Source organism: Pseudophryne corroboree, chromosome 11 (genome assembly GCF_028390025.1).
Source record: "Pseudophryne corroboree isolate aPseCor3 chromosome 11, aPseCor3.hap2, whole genome shotgun sequence".
Taxonomy (NCBI): domain Eukaryota; kingdom Metazoa; phylum Chordata; class Amphibia; order Anura; family Myobatrachidae; genus Pseudophryne; species Pseudophryne corroboree.
Genome location: NC_086454.1, coordinates 337,066,422 through 337,086,773, shown reverse-complemented (window position 1 = coordinate 337,086,773; position 20,352 = coordinate 337,066,422). Strand labels below are relative to the sequence as shown.

Sequence of the window (20,352 nt, the reverse complement as noted above, 5' to 3'; positions counted from 1 at the left end):
ATGTCGCACAGATAAGTAACGCAGGAGATGTCACACAGATAAGTAACGCAGGAGATGTCACACAGATAAGTAACGCAGGAGATGTCACACAGATAAGTAACGCAGGAGATGTCACACAGATAAGTGACGCAGGAGATGTCACACAGCTCAGTGACGCAGGAGATGTCTGTTGCGCAGACTTATCGCCAGAGCCCCCATGATCAGTGATAGTGTTGAGCGCACATTTCTGTTGTAGTTTGACTAACTCTCCTCTTTACGCCACAGTCGAAGAGACCTGGAGATGAATCGCCCGGGGACCGTCCCAAATGCGAAGACTTTGAGGTAAGACTCACAATTGTTGTTGGTCTGATGAGTCCCAGTGCTGCCCCATCACATGGTATATATACACACCAAGAGTCATTCAGTTGCGATTGTTCTTCCTACTCCTGTGCCGTGCGCAATTGTGTATATATGCTAATAGGTGCAGAAGCTAACCCATGCAAAAGGAATGGCAACTATGATCGCTTCATTTGCATATGGTGCCACATGATTGCAGAGGTATCGCCAACATCGTCGCATATCAGGACGCCTGAGTGCCTCTGTAGACGTAAAGGCTGAGCTGATCTCCTGGGACACACAGGCCTCACCAAGTGTGATCGCAGCTGCTTACATAAGCACGTCCAGAAAACGCTGTCCGAACGGCCATGACATGCCTGCATTCGCCCGACTATTTCCCGTTACCACCCTTCTTGTCACTCAGTTTGCGACTAAATACTTGCAGAGACCAGGCAGCAGTAACAGGCAGCCATACACCGCGCACAGAGACCAGGCAGCAGTAACAGGCAGCCATACACCGCGCACAGAGACCAGGCAGCCATACACCGCGCACAGAGACCAGGCAGCAGTTACAGGCAGCCATACACCGCGCACAGAGACCAGGCAGCAGTAACAGGCAGCCATACACCGCGCACAGAGACCAGGCAGCCATACACCGCGCACAGAGATCAGGCAGCAGTAACAGGCAGCCATACACCGCGCACAGCGACCAGGCAGCCATACACCGCGCACAGAGACCAGGCAGCAGTAACAGGCAGCCATACACCGCGCACAGAGATCAGGCAGCCATACACCGCGCACAGAGACCAGGCAGCAGTAACAGACAGCCATACACCGCGCACAGAGACCAGGCAGCAGTAACAGGCAGCCATACACCGTGCACAGAGACCAGGCAGCAGTAACAGGCAGCCATACACCGTGCACAGAGACCAGGCAGCAGTAACAGGCAGCCATACACCGCGCACAGAGACCAGGCAGCCATACACCGCGCACAGAGATCAGGCAGCAGTAACAGGCAGCCATACACCGTGCACAGAGACCAGGCAGCAGTAACAGGCAGCCATACACCGCGCACAGAGACCAGGCAGCCATACACCGCGCACAGAGATCAGGCAGCCATACACTGCGCATAGAGACCAGGCAGCCATACACAGCGCACAGAGACCAGGCAGCAGTAACAGGCAGTCATACACCGCGCACAGAGACCAGGCAGCAGTAACAGGCAGCCATACACCGCGTACAGAGACCAGGCAGCAGTAACAGGCAGCCATACACCGTGCACAGAGACCAGGCAGCAGTAACAGGCAGCCATACACCGCGCACAGAGACCAGGCAGCCATACACCGCGCACAGAGATCAGGCAGCAGTAACAGGCAGCCATACACCGTGCACAGAGACCAGGCAGCAGTAACAGGCAGCCATACACCGCGCACAGAGACCAGGCAGCCATACACCGCGCACAGAGATCAGGCAGCAGTAACAGGCAGCCATACACCGCGCACAGAGACCAGGCAGCCATACACAGCGCACAGAGACCAGGCAGCAGTAACAGGCAGCCATACACAGCGCACAGAGACCAGGCAGCAGTAACAGGCAGCCATACACAGCGCACAGAGACCAGGCAGCAGTAACAGGCAGTCATACACCGCGCACAGAGACCAGGCAGCCATACACCGCGCACAGATACCAGGCAGCAGTAACAGGCAGCCATACACCGCGCACAGAGACCAGGCAGCAGTAACAGGCAGCCATACACCGCGCACAGAGACCAGGCAGCAGTATCAGGCAGCCATACACCGCGCACAGAGACCAGGCAGCCATACACAGCGCACAGAGACCAGGCAGCCATACACCGCGCACAGAGACCAGGCAGCCATACACCACGCACAGAGATCAGGCAGCCATACACCGCGCACAGAGACCAGGCAGCAATAACAGGCAGCCATACACCGCGCACAGAGACCAGGCAGCCATACACCGCGCACAGAGACCAGGCAGCCATACACCGCGCACAGAGACCATGCAGCAGTAACAGGCAGCCATACACTGCGCACAGAGACCAGGCAGCCATACACCGCGCACAGAGACCAGGCAGCAGTAACAGACAGCCATACACCGCGCACAGAGACCAGGCAGCAGTAACAGGCAGCCATGCACCGCGCACAGAGACCAGGCAGCAGTAACAGGCAGCCATACACAGCGCACAGAGACCAGGCAGCCATACACCGCGCACAGAGATCAGGCAGCAGTAACAGGCAGCCATACACCGCGCACAGAGACCAGGCAGCAGTAACAGGCAGCCATACACCGTGCACAGAGACCAGGCAGCAGTAACAGGCAGCCATACACCGCGCACAGAGACCAGGCAGCAGTAACAGGCAGCCATACACCGCGCACAGAGAGCAGGCAGCCATACACAGCGCACAGAGACCAGGCAGCAGTAACAGGCAGCCATACACCGTGCACAGAGACCAGGCAGCAGTAACAGGCAGCCATACACCGCGCACAGAGACCAGGCAGCAGTAACAGGCAGCCATACACCGCGCACAGAGAGCAGGCAGCCATACACAGCGCACAGAGACCAGGCAGCAGTAACAGGCAGCCATACACCGCGCACAGAGACCAGGCAGCCATACACAGCGCACAGAGACCAGGCAGCAGTAACAGGCAGCCATACACCGTGCACAGAGACCAGGCAGCAGTAACAGGCAGCCATACACCGCGCACAGAGACCAGGCAGCAGTAACAGGCAGCCATACACCGCGCACAGAGAGCAGGCAGCCATACACAGCGCACAGAGACCAGGCAGCAGTAACAGGCAGCCATACACCGCGCACAGAGACCAGGCAGCAGTAACAGGCAGCCATACACCGCGCACAGAGACCAGGCAGCCATACACAGCGCACAGAGACCAGGCAGCAGTAACAGGCAGCCATACACCGTGCACAGAGACCAGGCAGCCATACACCGCGCACAGAGACCAGGCAGCAGTAACAGGCAGCCATACACCGCGCACAGAGACCAGGCAGCCATACACAGCGCACAGAGACCAGGCAGCAGTAACAGGCAGCCATACACAGCGCACAGAGACCAGGCAGCAGTAACAGGCAGCCATACACCGCGCACAGAGACCAGGCAGCAATACACAGCGCACAGAGACCAGGCAGCAGTAACAGGCAGCCATACACAGCGCACAGAGACCAGGCAGCAGTAACAGGCAGCCATACACAGCGCAAAGAGACCAGGCAGCCATGCACAGCGCACAGAGACCAGGCAGCCATACACAGCGCACAGAGACCAGGCAGCCATACACAGCGCACAGAGACCAGGCAGCAGTAACAGGCAGCCATGCACAGCGCACAGAGACCAGGCAGCCATACACCGCGCACAGAGACCAGGCAGCCATACACCGCGCACAGAGACCAGGCAGCCATACACAGCGCACAGAGACCAGGCAGCCATACACAGCGCACAGAGACCAGGCAGCAATACACAGCGCACAGAGACCAGGCAGCAGTAACAGGCAGCCATACACAGCGCACAGAGACCAGGCAGCAGTAACAGGCAGCCATACACAGCGCAAAGAGACCAGGCAGCCATGCACAGCGCACAGAGACCAGGCAGCCATACACAGCGCACAGAGACCAGGCAGCCATACACAGCGCACAGAGACCAGGCAGCAGTAACAGGCAGCCATGCACAGCGCACAGAGACCAGGCAGCCATACACCGCGCACAGAGACCAGGCAGCCATACACCGCGCACAGAGACCAGGCAGCCATACACAGCGCACAGAGACCAGGCAGCCATACACCGCGCACAGAGACCAGGCAGCCATACACCGCGCACAGAGACCAGGCAGCCATACACAGCGCACAGAGACCAGGCAGCCATACACAGCGCACAGAGACCAGGCAGCCATACACAGCGCACAGAGACCAGGCAGCCATACACAGCGCACAGAGACCAGGCAGCAGTTACAGGCAGCCATACACCGCGCACAGAGACCAGGCAGCCATACACAGCGCACAGAGACCAGGCAGCCATACACAGCGCACAGAGACCAGGCAGCCATACACCGCGCACAGAGACCAGGCAGCCATACACCGCGCACAGAGACCAGGCAGCCATGCACAGCGCACAGAGACCAGGCAGCCATACACAGCGCACAGAGACCAGGCAGCAGTAACAGGCAGCCATACACCGCGCACAGAGACCAGGCAGCCATACACAGCGCACAGAGACCAGGCAGCCATACACCGCGCACAGAGACCAGGCAGCCATGCACAGCGCACAGAGACCAGGCAGCCATACACAGCGCACAGAGACCAGGCAGCCATGCACAGCGCACAGAGACCAGGCAGCCATACACAGCGCACAGAGACCAGGCAGCCATGCACAGCGCACAGAGACCAGGCAGCCATACACCGCGCACAGAGACCAGGCAGCCATACACCGCGCACAGAGACCAGGCAGCCATGCACAGCGCACAGAGACCAGGCAGCCATACACAGCGCACAGAGACCAGGCAGCCATGCACAGCGCACAGAGACCAGGCAGCCATACACAGCGCACAGAGACCAGGCAGCCATGCACAGCGCACAGAGACCAGGCAGCCATACACAGCGCACAGAGACCAGGCAGCCATACACAGCGCACAGAGACCAGGCAGCCATACACAGCGCACAGAGACCAGGCAGCCATACACAGCGCACAGAGACCAGGCAGCCATGCACAGCGCACAGAGACCAGGCAGCCATACACAGCGCACAGAGACCAGGCAGCCATACACAGCGCACAGAGACCAGGCAGCAGTAACAGGCAGCCATACACCGCGCACAGAGACCAGGCAGCCATACACAGCGCACAGAGACCAGGCAGCCATACACAGCGCACAGAGACCAGGCAGCCATACACAGCGCACAGAGACCAGGCAGCCATACACAGCGCACAGAGACCAGGCAGCAGTTACAGGCAGCCATACACCGCGCACAGAGACCAGGCAGCCATACACAGCGCACAGAGACCAGGCAGCCATACACAGCGCACAGAGACCAGGCAGCCATACACCGCGCACAGAGACCAGGCAGCCATACACCGCGCACAGAGACCAGGCAGCCATACACAGCGCACAGAGACCAGGCAGCAGTAACAGGCAGCCATACACCGCGCACAGAGACCAGGCAGCCATACACAGCGCACAGAGACCAGGCAGCAGTAACAGGCAGCCATACACCGCGCACAGAGACCAGGCAGCCATACACAGCGCACAGAGACCAGGCAGCCATACACCGCGCACAGAGACCAGGCAGCCATGCACAGCGCACAGAGACCAGGCAGCCATACACCGCGCACAGAGACCAGGCAGCCATGCACAGCGCACAGAGACCAGGCAGCCATACACAGCGCACAGAGACCAGGCAGCCATACACAGCGCACAGAGACCAGGCAGCCATGCACAGCGCACAGAGACCAGGCAGCCATACACCGCGCACAGAGACCAGGCAGCCATACACCGCGCACAGAGACCAGGCAGCCATACACAGCGCACAGAGACCAGGCAGCCATGCACAGCGCACAGAGACCAGGCAGCCATACACAGCGCACAGAGACCAGGCAGCCATACACCGCGCACAGAGACCAGGCAGCCATGCACAGCGCACAGAGACCAGGCAGCCATACACCGCGCACAGAGACCAGGCAGCCATGCACAGCGCACAGAGACCAGGCAGCCATACACCGCGCACAGAGACCAGGCAGCCATGCACAGCGCACAGAGACCAGGCAGCCATACACAGCGCACAGAGACCAGGCAGCCATACACAGCGCACAGAGACCAGGCAGCCATGCACAGCGCACAGAGACCAGGCAGCCATACACCGCGCACAGAGACCAGGCAGCCATGCACAGCGCACAGAGACCAGGCAGCCATACACAGCGCACAGAGACCAGGCAGCCATGCACAGCGCACAGAGACCAGGCAGCCATACACAGCGCACAGAGACCAGGCAGCCATGCACAGCGCACAGAGACCAGGCAGCCATACACAGCGCACAGAGACCAGGCAGCCATACACAGCGCACAGAGACCAGGCAGCCATACACAGCGCACAGAGACCAGGCAGCCATGCACAGCGCACAGAGACCAGGCAGCCATACACAGCGCACAGAGACCAGGCAGCCATACACCGCGCACAGAGACCAGGCAGCCATGCACAGCGCACAGAGACCAGGCAGCCATACACAGCGCACAGAGACCAGGCAGCCATACACAGCGCACAGAGACCAGGCAGCCATACACAGCGCACAGAGACCAGGCAGCCATGCACAGCGCACAGAGACCAGGCAGCCATACACAGCGCACAGAGACCAGGCAGCCATACACCGCGCACAGAGACCAGGCAGCCATACACAGCGCACAGAGACCAGGCAGCCATACACAGCGCACAGAGACCAGGCAGCCATACACAGCGCACAGAGACCAGGCAGCCATACACCGCGCACAGAGACCAGGCAGCCATACACAGCGCACAGAGACCAGGCAGCCATACACCGCGCACAGAGACCAGGCAGCCATACACCGCGCACAGAGACCAGGCAGCCATGCACAGCGCACAGAGACCAGGCAGCCATACACAGCGCACAGAGACCAGGCAGCCATACACAGCGCACAGAGACCAGGCAGCCATACACACTCACTGTTCGTGCATAGTTACAGTACCTTCACTCTCATTGTCATACTTACCATACCCCCAAACTCACTAGCCACTCCTACTTACCGTACCACACACTTACTGTCCTGATGTGCTTATTGTGCCCTCTTGTGGCAGCCTGGTACTTATTCGTCTGATTAGTTTCCTCCTCCCCGTCAGGGCCCCGGTGATGCTGGTTGTTGGTGACAATTCCCCAGCAGAAGACAGTGTGGTGAGTCCTATAGCTGAATAGTGTTACAATGGATACGGCGGTGTAAGGCATCCAGTAGTAGTATAAATGCCTATTGTATCACGGTGATGGTTTTCTCTTTTAAAAGCAACTTATCATTAAAGTATTGCCAGCTCGTCCGAATATTCACTTAGTCAGGTGACCATAAACAAATCAGTATACAGTATTTATATTCAGTCAGTGCATCCATGTATGACGTATCCTATTTACTAAGGCATGTAACGCATACATCCTGTCTTGTGTAGCTCTGTTTATTTCCCCAGATTTGATTGGATAGTGTGGTGGGGAAAATTCTGATCCTTGTACTGTAGGAGAGTAATAAGTCACCCACCAGTAAAAGTCTGTCTGCGATGAGGGTGCATGAGTGCCATGACGTGTAATGGCCAAGTCAGGGAAGGTGGCATTCTGATATCAGTAATCCTGGGAATTGTTTGGGTTTTCCATAATATGGAGCGTCATGCATAAAGTATATTACATTACAAATGAGCCCCAGCAAGTCCTCCACATGAAGCTGTTTAGCAGAGCTCCTCACAGTAAGAGGAAAGGTGAGGGGGTCAGAGGTATATATGACTGAATACTGTGACTTATATCATGTTTTAACCAATAGGTTGACTGTAACTCAAAACTTGATCCAACGAACACCACATTCTTGAAGGTAACTTACCTTGTTCTTCTTTGCTCTCCATCTACCCCGTTCCCCTACCTGATCCTTTTGGCCACCCTTCACCTCCATCTTTTTCCAATCCTCGACTTCCTTTATCAGATCCTAACCCTTTTTTTCCTGTTACGTCCATCCCCATATACGGTTCTCCCAGCACACCATACCTCTCCTCCATCCCTATACCCGGGTCTCACAGCATACTGTACCTCTCCTCCATCCCCATACCCTGGTCTCTTAGCATACCATACCTCTCCTCCATCCAATTACCCTGGTCTCCCAGCATACAGTACCATACCTCTCCTCCATCCCCATACCCGGGTCTCCCAGCACACCATACCTCTCCTCCATCCCTATACCCGGGTCTCACAGCATACTGTATCTCTCCTCCATCCCCATCCCCTGGTCTCTCAGCATACAGTACCATACCTCTCCTCCATCCCCATGCCCGGGTCTCCCAGCATACCATACCTCTCCTCCATCCCCATACCCGAGTCTCCCAGCATACCATACCTCTCCTCCATCCCCATACCCGGGTCTCCCAGCATACCATACCTCCATCCACATACCTGGGTCTACCAGCATACCGTACCTCTCCTCCATCCCCATACCCGGGTCTTCCAGCATACCATACCTCTCCTCCATCCCCATACCCGGGTCTCCCAGCATACCATACCTCCATCCACATACCTGGGTCTACCAGCATACCGTACCTCTCCTCCATCCCCATACCCGGGTCTACCAGCACACCATACCTCTCCTCCATCCCCATACCCGGGTCTCCCAGCATACCATACCTCTCCTCCATCCCCATACCCGGGTCTCCCAGCATACCATACCTCTCCTCCATCCCCATACCCTGGTTTCCCAGTATACCATACCTCTCCTCCATCCCCATACCCAGGTCTACCAGCATACCATACCTCTCCTTCATCCCCATACCCGGGTCTCCCAGTATACCATACCTCTCCTCCATCCCCATACCCGGGTCTACCAGCATACTGTATCTCTCCTCCATCCCCATAACCGGGTCTCCCAGCATACCATACCTCCATCCCCATACCAGGGTCTCCCAGCATACCATACCTCTCCTCCATCACCATACCAGGGTCTCACAGCATACCATACCTCTCCATCCCCATACCCGGGTCTCACAGCATACCATACCTCTCCTCCATCACCATATCCCGTCTCCTAGCACACCATAACTCCATCCCCATACCCGGGTCCCCCAGCATACCATACCTCTCCTACATCCCAATACCCGGGTCTCCCAGCACACCATGCCTCTCCTCCATCCCCATACCCGGGTCTCCCAGCATACCATACCTCTCCTGCATCACCATACCCGGGTCTCCCAGCATACCATACCTCTCCTCCATCACCATATCCTGTATCCCAGCACACCATACCTCCATCCCCATACCCGGGTCTCCCAGCATACCATACCTCTCCTCCATCATCATACCCGGGTCTCCCAGCATACCATACCTCTCCTGCATCACCATACCCAGGTCTCCCAGCATACCATACCTCTCCTCCATCCCCATACCCGGGTCTCCCAGCATACCATACCTCTCCTCCATCACCATATCCTGTATCCCAGCACACCATACCTCCATCACCATACCCGGGTCTCCCAGCATACCATACCTCTCCTCCATCCCCATACCCGGGTCTCCCAGCATACCATACCTCTCCTACATCCCCATACCCGGGTCTCCCAGCATACCATACCTCTCCTACATCCCTATACCCGGGTCTCCCAGCATACCATACCTCTCCTCCATCATCATACCCGGGTCTCCCAGCATACCATACCTCTCCTGCATCACCATACCCGGGTCTCCCAGCATACCATACCTCTCCTCCATCCCCATACCCGGGTCTCCCAGCATACCATACCTCTCCTACATCCCCATACCCGGGTCTCCCAGCATACCATACCTCTCCTCCATCACCATACCCTGGTCTCCCAGCATACCATACCTCTCCTCCATCCCCATACCCGGGTCTCCCAGCATACCATACCTCTCCTCCATCACCATACCCGGGTCTCCCAGCATACCATACCTCTCCTCCATCACCATACCCGGGTCTCCCAGCATACCATACCTCTCCTGCATCACCATACCCGGGTCTCCCAGCATACCATACCTCTCCTCCATCACCATACCCTGGTCTCCCAGCATACCATACCTCTCCTCCATCCCCATACCCGGGTCTCCCAGCATACCATACCTCTCCTCCATCACCATACCCGGGTCTCCCAGCATACCATACCTCTCCTGCATCACCATACCCGGGTCTCCCAGCATACCATACCTCTCCTGCATCACCATACCCGGGTCTCCCAGCATACCATACCTCTCCTGCATCCCCATACCCGGGTCTCCCAGCATACCATACCTCTCCTCCATCCCCATACCTGGGTCTCCCAGCATACCATACCTCTCCTCCATCACCATACCCGGGTCTCCCAGCATACCATACCTCTCCTCCATCCCCATACCCGGGTCTCCCAGCATACCATACCTCTCCTGCATCACCATACCCGGGTCTCCCAGCATACCATACCTCTCCTCCATCACCATACCCGGGTCTCCCAGCATACCATACCTCTCCTCCATCACCATACCCGGGTCTCCCAGCATACCATACCTTTCCTGCATCACCATACCCGGGTCTCCCAGCATACCATACCTCTCCTGTATCACCATACCCGGGTCTCCCAGCATACCATACCTCTCCTCCATCCCCATACCCGGGTCTCCCAGTATACCATACCTCTCCTCCATCACCATACCCGGGTCTCCCAGCATACCATGCATCTCCTCCATCACTCTACTAATAGTAGACAATTAGGGGCTAGAGAGGGTGAGCAGGTTAGTCGTGGGATTCATGGGGCCACATTACATCTACCTCCAATACCTTGTTATCACCAGTATCACATTAGTCCATGCATTAATGTTGTATTTGTTCTTTCGCAGATGGCTGACTCTGGTGGACTTCCCCAGGTGACCCAGGTAAATGTTTCCCTGTGGCACATCCATCCCATTCTGTGCCTTACACTACACGTGCAAATGTGTCACTACATTGGTGATATGATGTCAGTATTACAATGATGTGTTTCTGTCATAGCCCGGCAAGCTGACAGAAGCATTTAAATATTTCCTCCAAGGAATGGGATACAGTAAGTGCACATTTACTATAGGTTGTGTAACTGTGACTCCAGTGCATGAGGGTGTCAGCTCGCTGTCTGTACGGTAAATGATGGTGTGCCTGTAGGGGGCCGGCTGTACCTGGAGTGTGTGCCTGTAGGGGGCCGCCTGTACCTGGAGTGTGTGCCTGTAGGGGGCCGGCTGTACCTGGAGTGTGTGCCTGTAGGGGGCCGGCTGTACCTGGAGTGTGTGCCTGTAGGGGGCCGGCTGTACCTGGAGTGTGTGCCTGTAGGGCGCCGGCTGTACCTGGAGTGTGTGCCTGCAGGGTGACGGCTGTACCTGGAGTCTGTGCCTGCAGAGTGACGGCTGTACCTGGAGTGAGTGCCTGCAGGGCGCCGGCTGTACCTGGAGTGTGTGCCTGTAGGGGGCCGGCTGTACCTGGAGTGTGTGCCTGTAGGGGGCCGGCTGTAACTGGAGTGTGTGCCTGTAGGGGGCCGGCTGTACCTGGAGTGTGTGCCTGTAGGGCGCCGGCTGTACCTGGAGTGTGTGCCTGCAGGGTGACGGCTGTACCTGGAGTGTGTGCCTGCAGGGCGCCGGCTGTACCTGGAGTGTGTGCCTGCAGGGCGCCGGCTGTACCTGGAGTGTGTGCCTGCAGGGGGCCGGCTGTACCTGGAGTGGGTGCCTTCAGGGTGCCGGCTGTACCTGGAGTGGGTGCTTGCAGAGTGACGGCTGTACCTGGAGTGAGTGCCTGCAGGGCGCCGGCTGTACCTGGAGTGTGTGTCTGCAGGGCGTCGGCTGTACCTGGAGTGTGTGCCTGCAGGGCGCCGGCTGTACCTGGAGTGTGTGCTTGCAGAGTGACGGCTGTACCTGGAGTGAGTGCCTGCAGGGCGCCGGCTGTACCTGGAGTGTGTGTCTGCAGGGCGCCGGCTGTACCTGGAGTGTGTGCTTGCAGGGCGCCGGCTGTACCTGGAGTGTGTGTCTACAGGGCGCCGGCTGTACCTGGAGTGTGTGTCTGCAGGGCGCCGGCTGTACCTGGAGTGTGTGTCTGCAGGGCGCCGGCTGTACCTGGAGTGGGTGCCTGCAGGGCGCCGGCTGTACCTGGAGTGTGTGCTTGCAGGGCGCCGGCTGTACCTGGAGTGTGTGCTTGCAGGGTGCCGGCTGTACCTGGAGTGTGTGCTTGCAGGGCGCCGGCTGTCTCTATCACTTTGTGTTTTGTCGGAGTGTGAACTGTTATGTGTGTAAAGTGTGTTGTGGTGTGTATAGCAGTACAGAAGCGTTATAGACACCACCTGCCTCCCTGTCTCTCACGCTCATGTGTCCCTGTCTCTGTCTGTGGCTACATACACACTTGTCTCCTTCTGGAAGTGTCTTGGATTTTGTGTGTAACAATTAGTGTTTGTTTCATTCTCTCTGTACCTCCCTCTCCATGTATCTCTGTCCTCTGTACCCCCTCACATTGCATGCTGCCTACCATGGTCCTGCCCGTGATTATCTCTGTCCATGTATCTCTGTCCTCTGTGCCCCCTCACGTTGCATGCTGCCTACCATGGTCCTGCCCCTGATTATCTCTCTCCATGTATCTCTGTCCTCTGTGCCCCCTCACGTTGCATGCTGCCTACCATGGTCCTGCCCGTGATTATCTCTGTCCATGTATCTCTGTCCTCTGTACCCCCTCACGTTGCATGCTGCCTACCATGGTCCTGCCCCTGATTATCTCTGTCCATATATCTCTGTCCTCTGTACCCCCTCACGTTACATGCTGCCTACCATGGTCCTGCCCCTGATTATCTCTGTCCTCTGTACCCCCTCACGTTACATGCTGCCTACCATGGTCCTGCCCCTGATTATCTCTGTCCATATATCTCTCCTCTGTACCCCCTCACGTTGCATGCTGCCTACCATGGTCCTGCCCCTGATCATCTCTGTCCATATATCTCTGTCCTCTGTACCCCCTCACGTTGCATGCTGCCTACCATGGTCCTGTCCCTGATCATCTCTGTCCATATATCTCTGTCCTCTGTACCCCCTCACGTTGCATGCTGCCTACCATGGTCCTGCCCCTGATTATCTCTGTCCATATATCTCTGTCCTCTGTACCACCTCACGTTGCATGCTGCCTACCATGGTCCTGCCCCTGATCATCTCTGTCCATGTATCTCTGTCCTCTGTACCCCCTCACGTTGCATGCTGCCTACCATGGTCCTGCCCCTGATTATCTCTGTCCATATATCTCTGTCCTCTGTACCCCCTCACGTTGCATGCTGCCTACCATGGTCCTGCCCCTGATTATCTCTGTCCATGTGTCTCTGTCCTCTGTACCCCCTCACGTTACATGCTGCCTACCATGGTCCTGCCCCCGATTATCTCTGTCCATATATCTCTGTCCTCTGTACCCCCTCACGTTGCATGCTGCCTACCATGGTCCTGCCCCTGATCATCTCTGTCCATGTATCTCTGTCCTCTGTACCCCCTCACGTTGCATGCTGCCTACCATGGTCCTGCCCCTGATCATCTCTGTCCATGTATCTCTGTCCTCTGTACCCCCTCACGTTGCATGCTGCCTACCATGGTCCTGCCCCTGATTATCTCTGTCCATATATCTCTGTCCTCTGTACCCCCTCACGTTGCATGCTGCCTACCATGGTCCTGCCCCTGATTATCTCTGTCCATATATCTCTGTCCTCTGTGCCCCCTCACGTTGCATGCTGCCTACCATGGTCCTGCCCGTGATTATCATTGTCCATGTATCTCTGTCCTCTGTGCCCCCTCACGTTGCATGCTGCCTACCATGGTCCTGCCCGTGATTATCTCTGTCCATGTATCTCTGTCCTCTGTGCCCCCTCACGTTGCATGCTGCCTACCATGGTCCTGCCCGTGATTATCTCTGTCCATGTATCTCTGTCCTCTGTACCCCCTCACGTTGCATGCTGCCTACCATGGTCCTGCCCCTGATTATCTCTGTCCATATATCTCTGTCCTCTGTGCCCCCTCACGTTGCATGCTGCCTACCATGGTCCTGCCCCTGATTATCTCTGTCCATATATCTCTGTCCTCTGTGCCCCCTCACGTTGCATGCTGCCTACCATGGTCCTGCCCCTGATTATCTCTGTCCATGTGTCTCTGTCCTCTGTACCCCCTCACGTTACATGCTGCCTACCATGGTCCTGCCCCTGATTATCTCTGTCCATATATCTCTGTCCTCTGTACCCCCTCACGTTGCATGCTGCCTACCATGGTCCTGCCCCTGATCATCTCTGTCCATGTATCTCTGTCCTCTGTACCCCCTCACGTTGCATGCTGCCTACCATGGTCCTGCCCTGATTATCTCTGTCCATGTGTCTCTGTCCTCTGTACCCCCTCACGTTACATGCTGCCTACCATGGTCCTGCCCCTGATTATCTCTGTCCATATATCTCTGTCCTCTGTAACCCCTCACGTTGCATGCTGCCTACCATGGTCCTGCCCCTGATCATCTCTGTCCATGTATCTCTGTCCTCTGTACCCCCTCACGTTACATGCTGCCTACCATGGTCCTGCCCCTGATCATCTCTGTCCATATATCTCTGTCCTCTGTACCCCCTCACGTTGCATGCTGCCTACCATGGTCTTCCTCTTATCTCTTTGTCGCCTTTTTATTCTGATACCTGTTGTCTCAATGTTACATTTATGTCTCCTGTCTCCCCCCAATTCCTTTCCTCACAACCCTCTACTGGATTTTTATGTCCCCCCCTTTGTGCGTCCCTTTCTCTCTCCTCGTCTTTCTCCCCAAGTTGCCTCCCTGAAGGATCGGAGACAGAGTGCCAGTGCAGGTATCCCCATACACCTTTCCCGGCTCCTCAGTTTGCTGATTCCTTATGAATGTTGCATGGTCCCCTGGCTGTTGTATCTTACCTCTGATCGCTGTGCCTGGGCTGCCAGTCCTGTTCCCTCGTCCCTGTGCTCCCAGTCACATGCAGGGTGAGCGTCAGACAGTGGGCTGTATCCATGAGAAGAGCGGTGGTGTCTCACTGGCCCAACCCATTCTGCGTCATCTCTATCCTATGTCCACATGCTGGCCTCATACCCTCCTTAGTACCCCACATGCTGGCCTGTTACCCTCCTTAATACCCCACATGCTGGCCTGTTACCCTCCTTACTACCCCACATGCTGGCCTGTTACCCTCCTTAGTACCCCACATGCTGGCCTGTTACCCTCCTTAATACCCCACATGCTGGCCTGTTACCCTCCTTACTACCCCACATGCTGGCCTCATACCCTCCTTGGTACCCCACATGCTGGTCTGTTACCCTCCTTAGTACCCCACATGCTGGCCTCATACCCTCCTTAGTACCCCACATGCTGGCCTGTTACCCTCCTTAGTACCCCACATGCTGGCCTGTTACCCTCCATAATACCCCACATGCTGGCCTGTTACCCTATTTAGTACCCCACATGCTGGCCTGTTCCCCTCCTTAGTACCCCACATGCTGGCCTGTTCCCCTCCTTAGTACCCCACATGCTGGCCTGTTACCCTATTTAGTACCCCACATGCTGGCCTGTTCCCCTCCTTAGTACCCCACATGCTGGCCTGTTCCCTTCCTTAGTACCCCACACGATGGCCTCATACCCTCCTTAGTACCCCACATGCTGGCCTCATACCCGCCTTAGTACCCCACAGGCTGGCCAGTTCCCCTCCTTAGTACCCAACATGCTAGCCTAATACCCTCCTTAGTACCCCACATGCTGGCCTGTTACCCTCCTTAGTGCCCCACATGCTGGCCTGTTACCCTCCTTATTATGCCACATGCTGGCCTGTTACCCTCCTTACTACCCCACATGCTGGCCTGTTACCCTCCTTAGTACCCCACATGCTGGCCTCATACCCTCCTTAGTACCCCACATGCTGGCCTGTTACCCTCCTTAGTACCCCACATGCTGGCCTGTTCCCCTCCTTAGTACCCCACATGCTGGCCTGTTCTCCTCCTTAGTACCCCATATGCTGGCCTGTTCCCCTCCTTAGTACCCCACATGCTGGCATGTTCCCCTCCTTAGTACCCCACATGCTGGCCTGTTCCCTTCCTTAGTACCCCACATGCTGGCCTGTTCTCCTCCTTAGTACCCCACATGCTGGCCTGTTCCCCTCCTTAGTACCCCACATGCTGGCATGTTCCCCTCCTTAGTACCCCACATGCTGGCCTGTTCCCTTCCTTAGCACCCCACACGATGGCCTCATACCCTCCTTAGTACCCCACATGCTGGCCTGTTCCCCTCCTTAGTACCCAACATGCTAGCCTAATACCCTCCTTAGTACCCCACATGCTGGCCTGTTCCCCTCCTTAGTACCCAACATGCTAGCCTAATACCCTCCTTAGTACCCCACATGCTGGCATGTTACCCTCCTTAGTGCCCCACATGCTGGCCTGTTACCCTCCTTATTATGTCACATGCTGGCCTGTTACCCTCCTTACTACCCCACATGCTGGCCTGTTACCCTCCTTAGTACCCCACATGCTGGCCTCATACCCTCCTTAGTACCCCACATGCTGGCCTGTTACCCTCCTTAGTACCCCACATGCTGGCATGTTACCCTCCTTAATACCCCACATGCTGGCCTGTTACCCTCCTTAATACCCCACATGCTGGCCTGTTACCCTCCTTAGTACGCCACATGCTGGCCCAGTACCCTCCTTAGTACGCCACATACTGGCCTCAAACCCTCCTTAGTTCCCCCCATGCTGGCCTCATACCCTCCTTAGTACCCCACATGCTGGCCTCAAACCCTCCTTAGTATCCCACATGCTGGCCTCAAACCCTCCTTAGTACCCCACAGGCTGGCCTCAAACCCTCCTTAGTACCCCACATGCTGGCCTCAAACCCTCCTTAGTACCCCACATGCTGGCCTCAAACCCTCCTTAGTACCCCACATGCTGGCCTCAAACCCTCCTTAGTACCCCACATGCTGGCCTCATACCCTCCTTAGTACCCCACATGCTGGCCTCAAACCCTCCTTAGTACCCCACATGCTGGCCTCAAACCCTCCTTAGTACCCCACATGCTGGCCTCAAACCCTCCTTAGTACCCCACATGATGGCCTCAAACCCTCCTTAGTTCACCACATGCTAGCCTCTTACCCTCCTTAGTACCCCACATGCCGACCACAACATGTAACAGAATCGCCCATGTTAGAGGGAGAATTCTGTAGCTGCTTATGGGAATCCAGTTTACTGAGTGTTATATGTGCAGCTGCTGACTGTGCCCTGTATATGACCTATTCACCCATCTCTGTACCCTCAGTGCCCTCGGCTAGTATGACTCGGCTGGCCCGTTCCCGCACAGCATCTCTCACCAGCACTAGTTCTGTGGATGGAAGTCGACCTCGGCCTTGCACTCAGTCAGAAAGCAGTGAGGGCATCGGGCAGATCAACCACACCATGGAAGTGTCCTGCTGAATGCCTGTGGACCAGCACCTTCTTCCCTACTCTACCATCCTCTTCCCCACCCATTACCCATCTCTTCTTTACTGGTTTTTCTTCCTGCATCCCACCCCTCTAAACAGCGTCTGGCGTTTCTTGGGGAACCAAAAACCAGAGTGACAGTATTCATCTTGCATCTGGTGTGTGCCCTCCAGCTCCCCACTTGTGATTTCATGTGAGACCAGCAGGGTCAGGGGTGACCGTACATAAGGGGGTGGTACAGTCCTTCTCCTCTATAGACGTGTGGTGGTATCTCAGCTGGAGGCTGTAGCAGGACACAGGGGTGACTGTACAGAGTAAGGGGGTGGTACAGTCCTTCTCCTCTATAGACGTGTGGTGGTATCTCAGCTGGAGGCTGTAGCAGGACACAGGGGTGACTGTACAGAGTAAGGGGGTAGTACAGTCCTTCTCCTCTATAGACGTGTGGTGGTATCTCAGCTGGAGGCTGTAGCAGGACACAGGGGTGACTGTACAGAGTAAGGGGTAGTACAGTCCTCCTCTGTAGACGTGTGGTGGTATCTGAGCTGGAAGCTGTAGCAGGACTCAGGGGTGACTGTATAGAGTAAGGGGGTGGTACAGTCCTTCTCCTCTATAGACATGTGGTGGTATCTGAGCTGGAAGCTGTAGCAGGACTCAAGGGTGACTGTACAGAGTAAGGGGGTAGTACAGTCCTTCTCCTCTATAGTCATATGGTGGTATCTGAGCTGGAGGCTGTAGCAGGGTACAGGGATAACTGTACAGAGTAAGGGGGTAGTATAGTCCTTCTCCCCTATAGATGTGTGGTGGTATCTGAGCTGGAAGCTGTAGCAGGACACAGGGGTGACTGTACAGAGTAAGGGGGTAGTACAGTCCTCCTTTATAGACATGTGGTGGTATAAGAGCTGGAAGCTGTAGCAGGACACGGGTGACTGTACAGAGTAACGGGGTAGTACAGCCATTCTCCCCTATAGACGTGTGGTGGTATCTGAGCTGGAGGCTGTAGCAGGACACAGGGGTGACTGTACAGAGTAAGGGGGTAGTACAGCCATTCTCCTCTATAGACGTGTGGTGGTATCTGAGCTGGAAGCTTTAGCAGGACACAGGGGTGACTGTACATAGTAAGGAGTAGTACAGTCCTTCTCCTCTATAGACGTGTGGTGGTATCTGAGCTGGAAGCTGTAGCAGGACTCAGGGGTGACTGTACAGAGTAAGGGGGCGGTACAGTCCTTGTCCTCTATAGACGTGTGGTGGTATCTGAGCTGGAGGCTGTAGCAGGACACAGGGGTGACTGTACAGAGTAAGGGGGTGGTACAGTCCTTCGCCTCTGTAGATGTGTGGTGATATCTGAGCTGGAGGCTGTAGCAGGACACAGGGGTGACTGTACAGAGTAAGGGGGTAGTACAGTCCTTCTCTATAGACGTGTGGTGGTTTCTGAGCTGGAAGCTGTAGCAGAACACAGGGGTGACTGTACAGAGTAAGGGGGTAGTACAGTCCTTCTCTATAGACGTGTGGTGGTTTCTGAGCTGGAAGCTGTAGCAGAACACAGGGGTGACTGTACAGAGTAAGGGGGTAGTACAGTCCTTCTCTATAGAGGTGTGGTGGTTTCTGAGCTGGAAGCTGTAGCAGAACACAGGGGTGACTGTACAGAGTAAGGGGGTAGTACAGTCCTTCTCTATAGACGTGTGGTGGTTTCTAAGCTGGAAGCTGTAGCAGAACACAGGGGTGACTGTACAGAGTAAGGGGGTAGTACAGTCCTTCTCTATAGACGTGTGGCGGTTTCTGAGCTGGAAGCTGTAGCAGGACACAGGGGTGACTTTTCCTGCTGTAATGTAAAGGTCTGAAGGTCTGTGGAGCACCTACTAGATACCACATACCAGCAATGGGAGAATGTTATTGTGGGTCAGAGTAAATTCTTGCTGCTGATATTGTAGAGAGTTGTGTGCAGTGTTAGAGTTGAGTGGAGATTGCTCCATACTGACCAGGGTTGTGTTATACAGTATTACTTTGAAGCTGAGTAGTGGTCTGACTGACGTGTATAATATGGTAGGGGGGACTTGGCTTTCAGAGAGGTGAATATAATCCGCAAGCTGGACGGTAGCGTTGTATATAATTTATCAGATTCCAGCAGATGGGTCACAGAGGTCATGTGCAGAGCATCTCAGCCCAGCGACAGGACTGCTGGCATGCGTTGTGGTAAGCAGTGCAGGCCGTGGCTTCAGCATGAGAGGAGCCACACAGGAACACAGAACAGAGGGGGTTCATCCGTGTAGATAAAAGTCCCTAATTTACCGCCGTGTCCTGTCTCCTCCGCTCCCTCATCTCGACGTCTCTCCCCTTCCCCATCTCTCATCTGCGTGTTCTTCCAATCTATACATAATACATCTAGGCGTGTGCGCTCCCCAGTTACCTTACAATTAATGGATCCTGTCTGTGTGCGCAGTAATTCTGTAATCATATATGTTATATTTAGGGATACTTGTCTATTGCGGTGGTGGATGCTTGTAGTTGCATTTGAGCCATCATTACAGATCCTCCATGACAGTAATGGAAGACTTCAAACAATCTCAATAAAATACTAAAATCTGCACATTTCCTGTGTTTCTGCTTTTGGTCCATCATGATACGGAGATGATTGGAGAAGAGTGTGGTACGGATGGGTTCCAGTGACTGAGATGACACAAGATAATGACCATCGTTGTACAAGGTGTACGCTGGCAGTGTGCGTACAGTCAGGAATACAGTACATGAGTATAGTGCTTGTGTAATGCACGGTGGTAAAGTCACTGTAACCTGCCAGCAGCAATCCGTGTTACTACAGGCGATTATGGCGCCGAGCTCAGGATTCT

At 55.7% G+C, this 20,352-nt stretch overlaps 1 protein-coding gene across 7 annotated transcripts in view; it reads left to right on the top strand.

The window, feature by feature from the left end:
* NDRG4 (NDRG family member 4) overlaps nucleotides 1–20,091 on the top strand; it is a 230,300-nt gene extending 210,209 nt beyond the window's left edge. For 6 of the 7 annotated variants that reach the window (XM_063945839.1, XM_063945837.1, XM_063945833.1 and 3 more), the window contains 7 exons: nucleotides 265–321; nucleotides 7,186–7,237; nucleotides 7,863–7,910; nucleotides 10,904–10,939; nucleotides 11,055–11,106; nucleotides 14,845–14,883; nucleotides 17,349–20,091. In XM_063945839.1, coding sequence (XP_063801909.1) covers nucleotides 265–321; nucleotides 7,186–7,237; nucleotides 7,863–7,910; nucleotides 10,904–10,939; nucleotides 11,055–11,106; nucleotides 14,845–14,883; nucleotides 17,349–17,503 — 439 coding nt within the window. In that variant the 3' untranslated portion in view covers nucleotides 17,504–20,091. The remainder of the gene's footprint in view (nucleotides 1–264; nucleotides 322–7,185; nucleotides 7,238–7,862; nucleotides 7,911–10,903; nucleotides 10,940–11,054; nucleotides 11,107–14,844; nucleotides 14,884–17,348) is intronic. The other variant, XM_063945834.1, reaches the window with a different exon arrangement.
* Nucleotides 20,092–20,352: the final 261 nt, after the last annotated feature.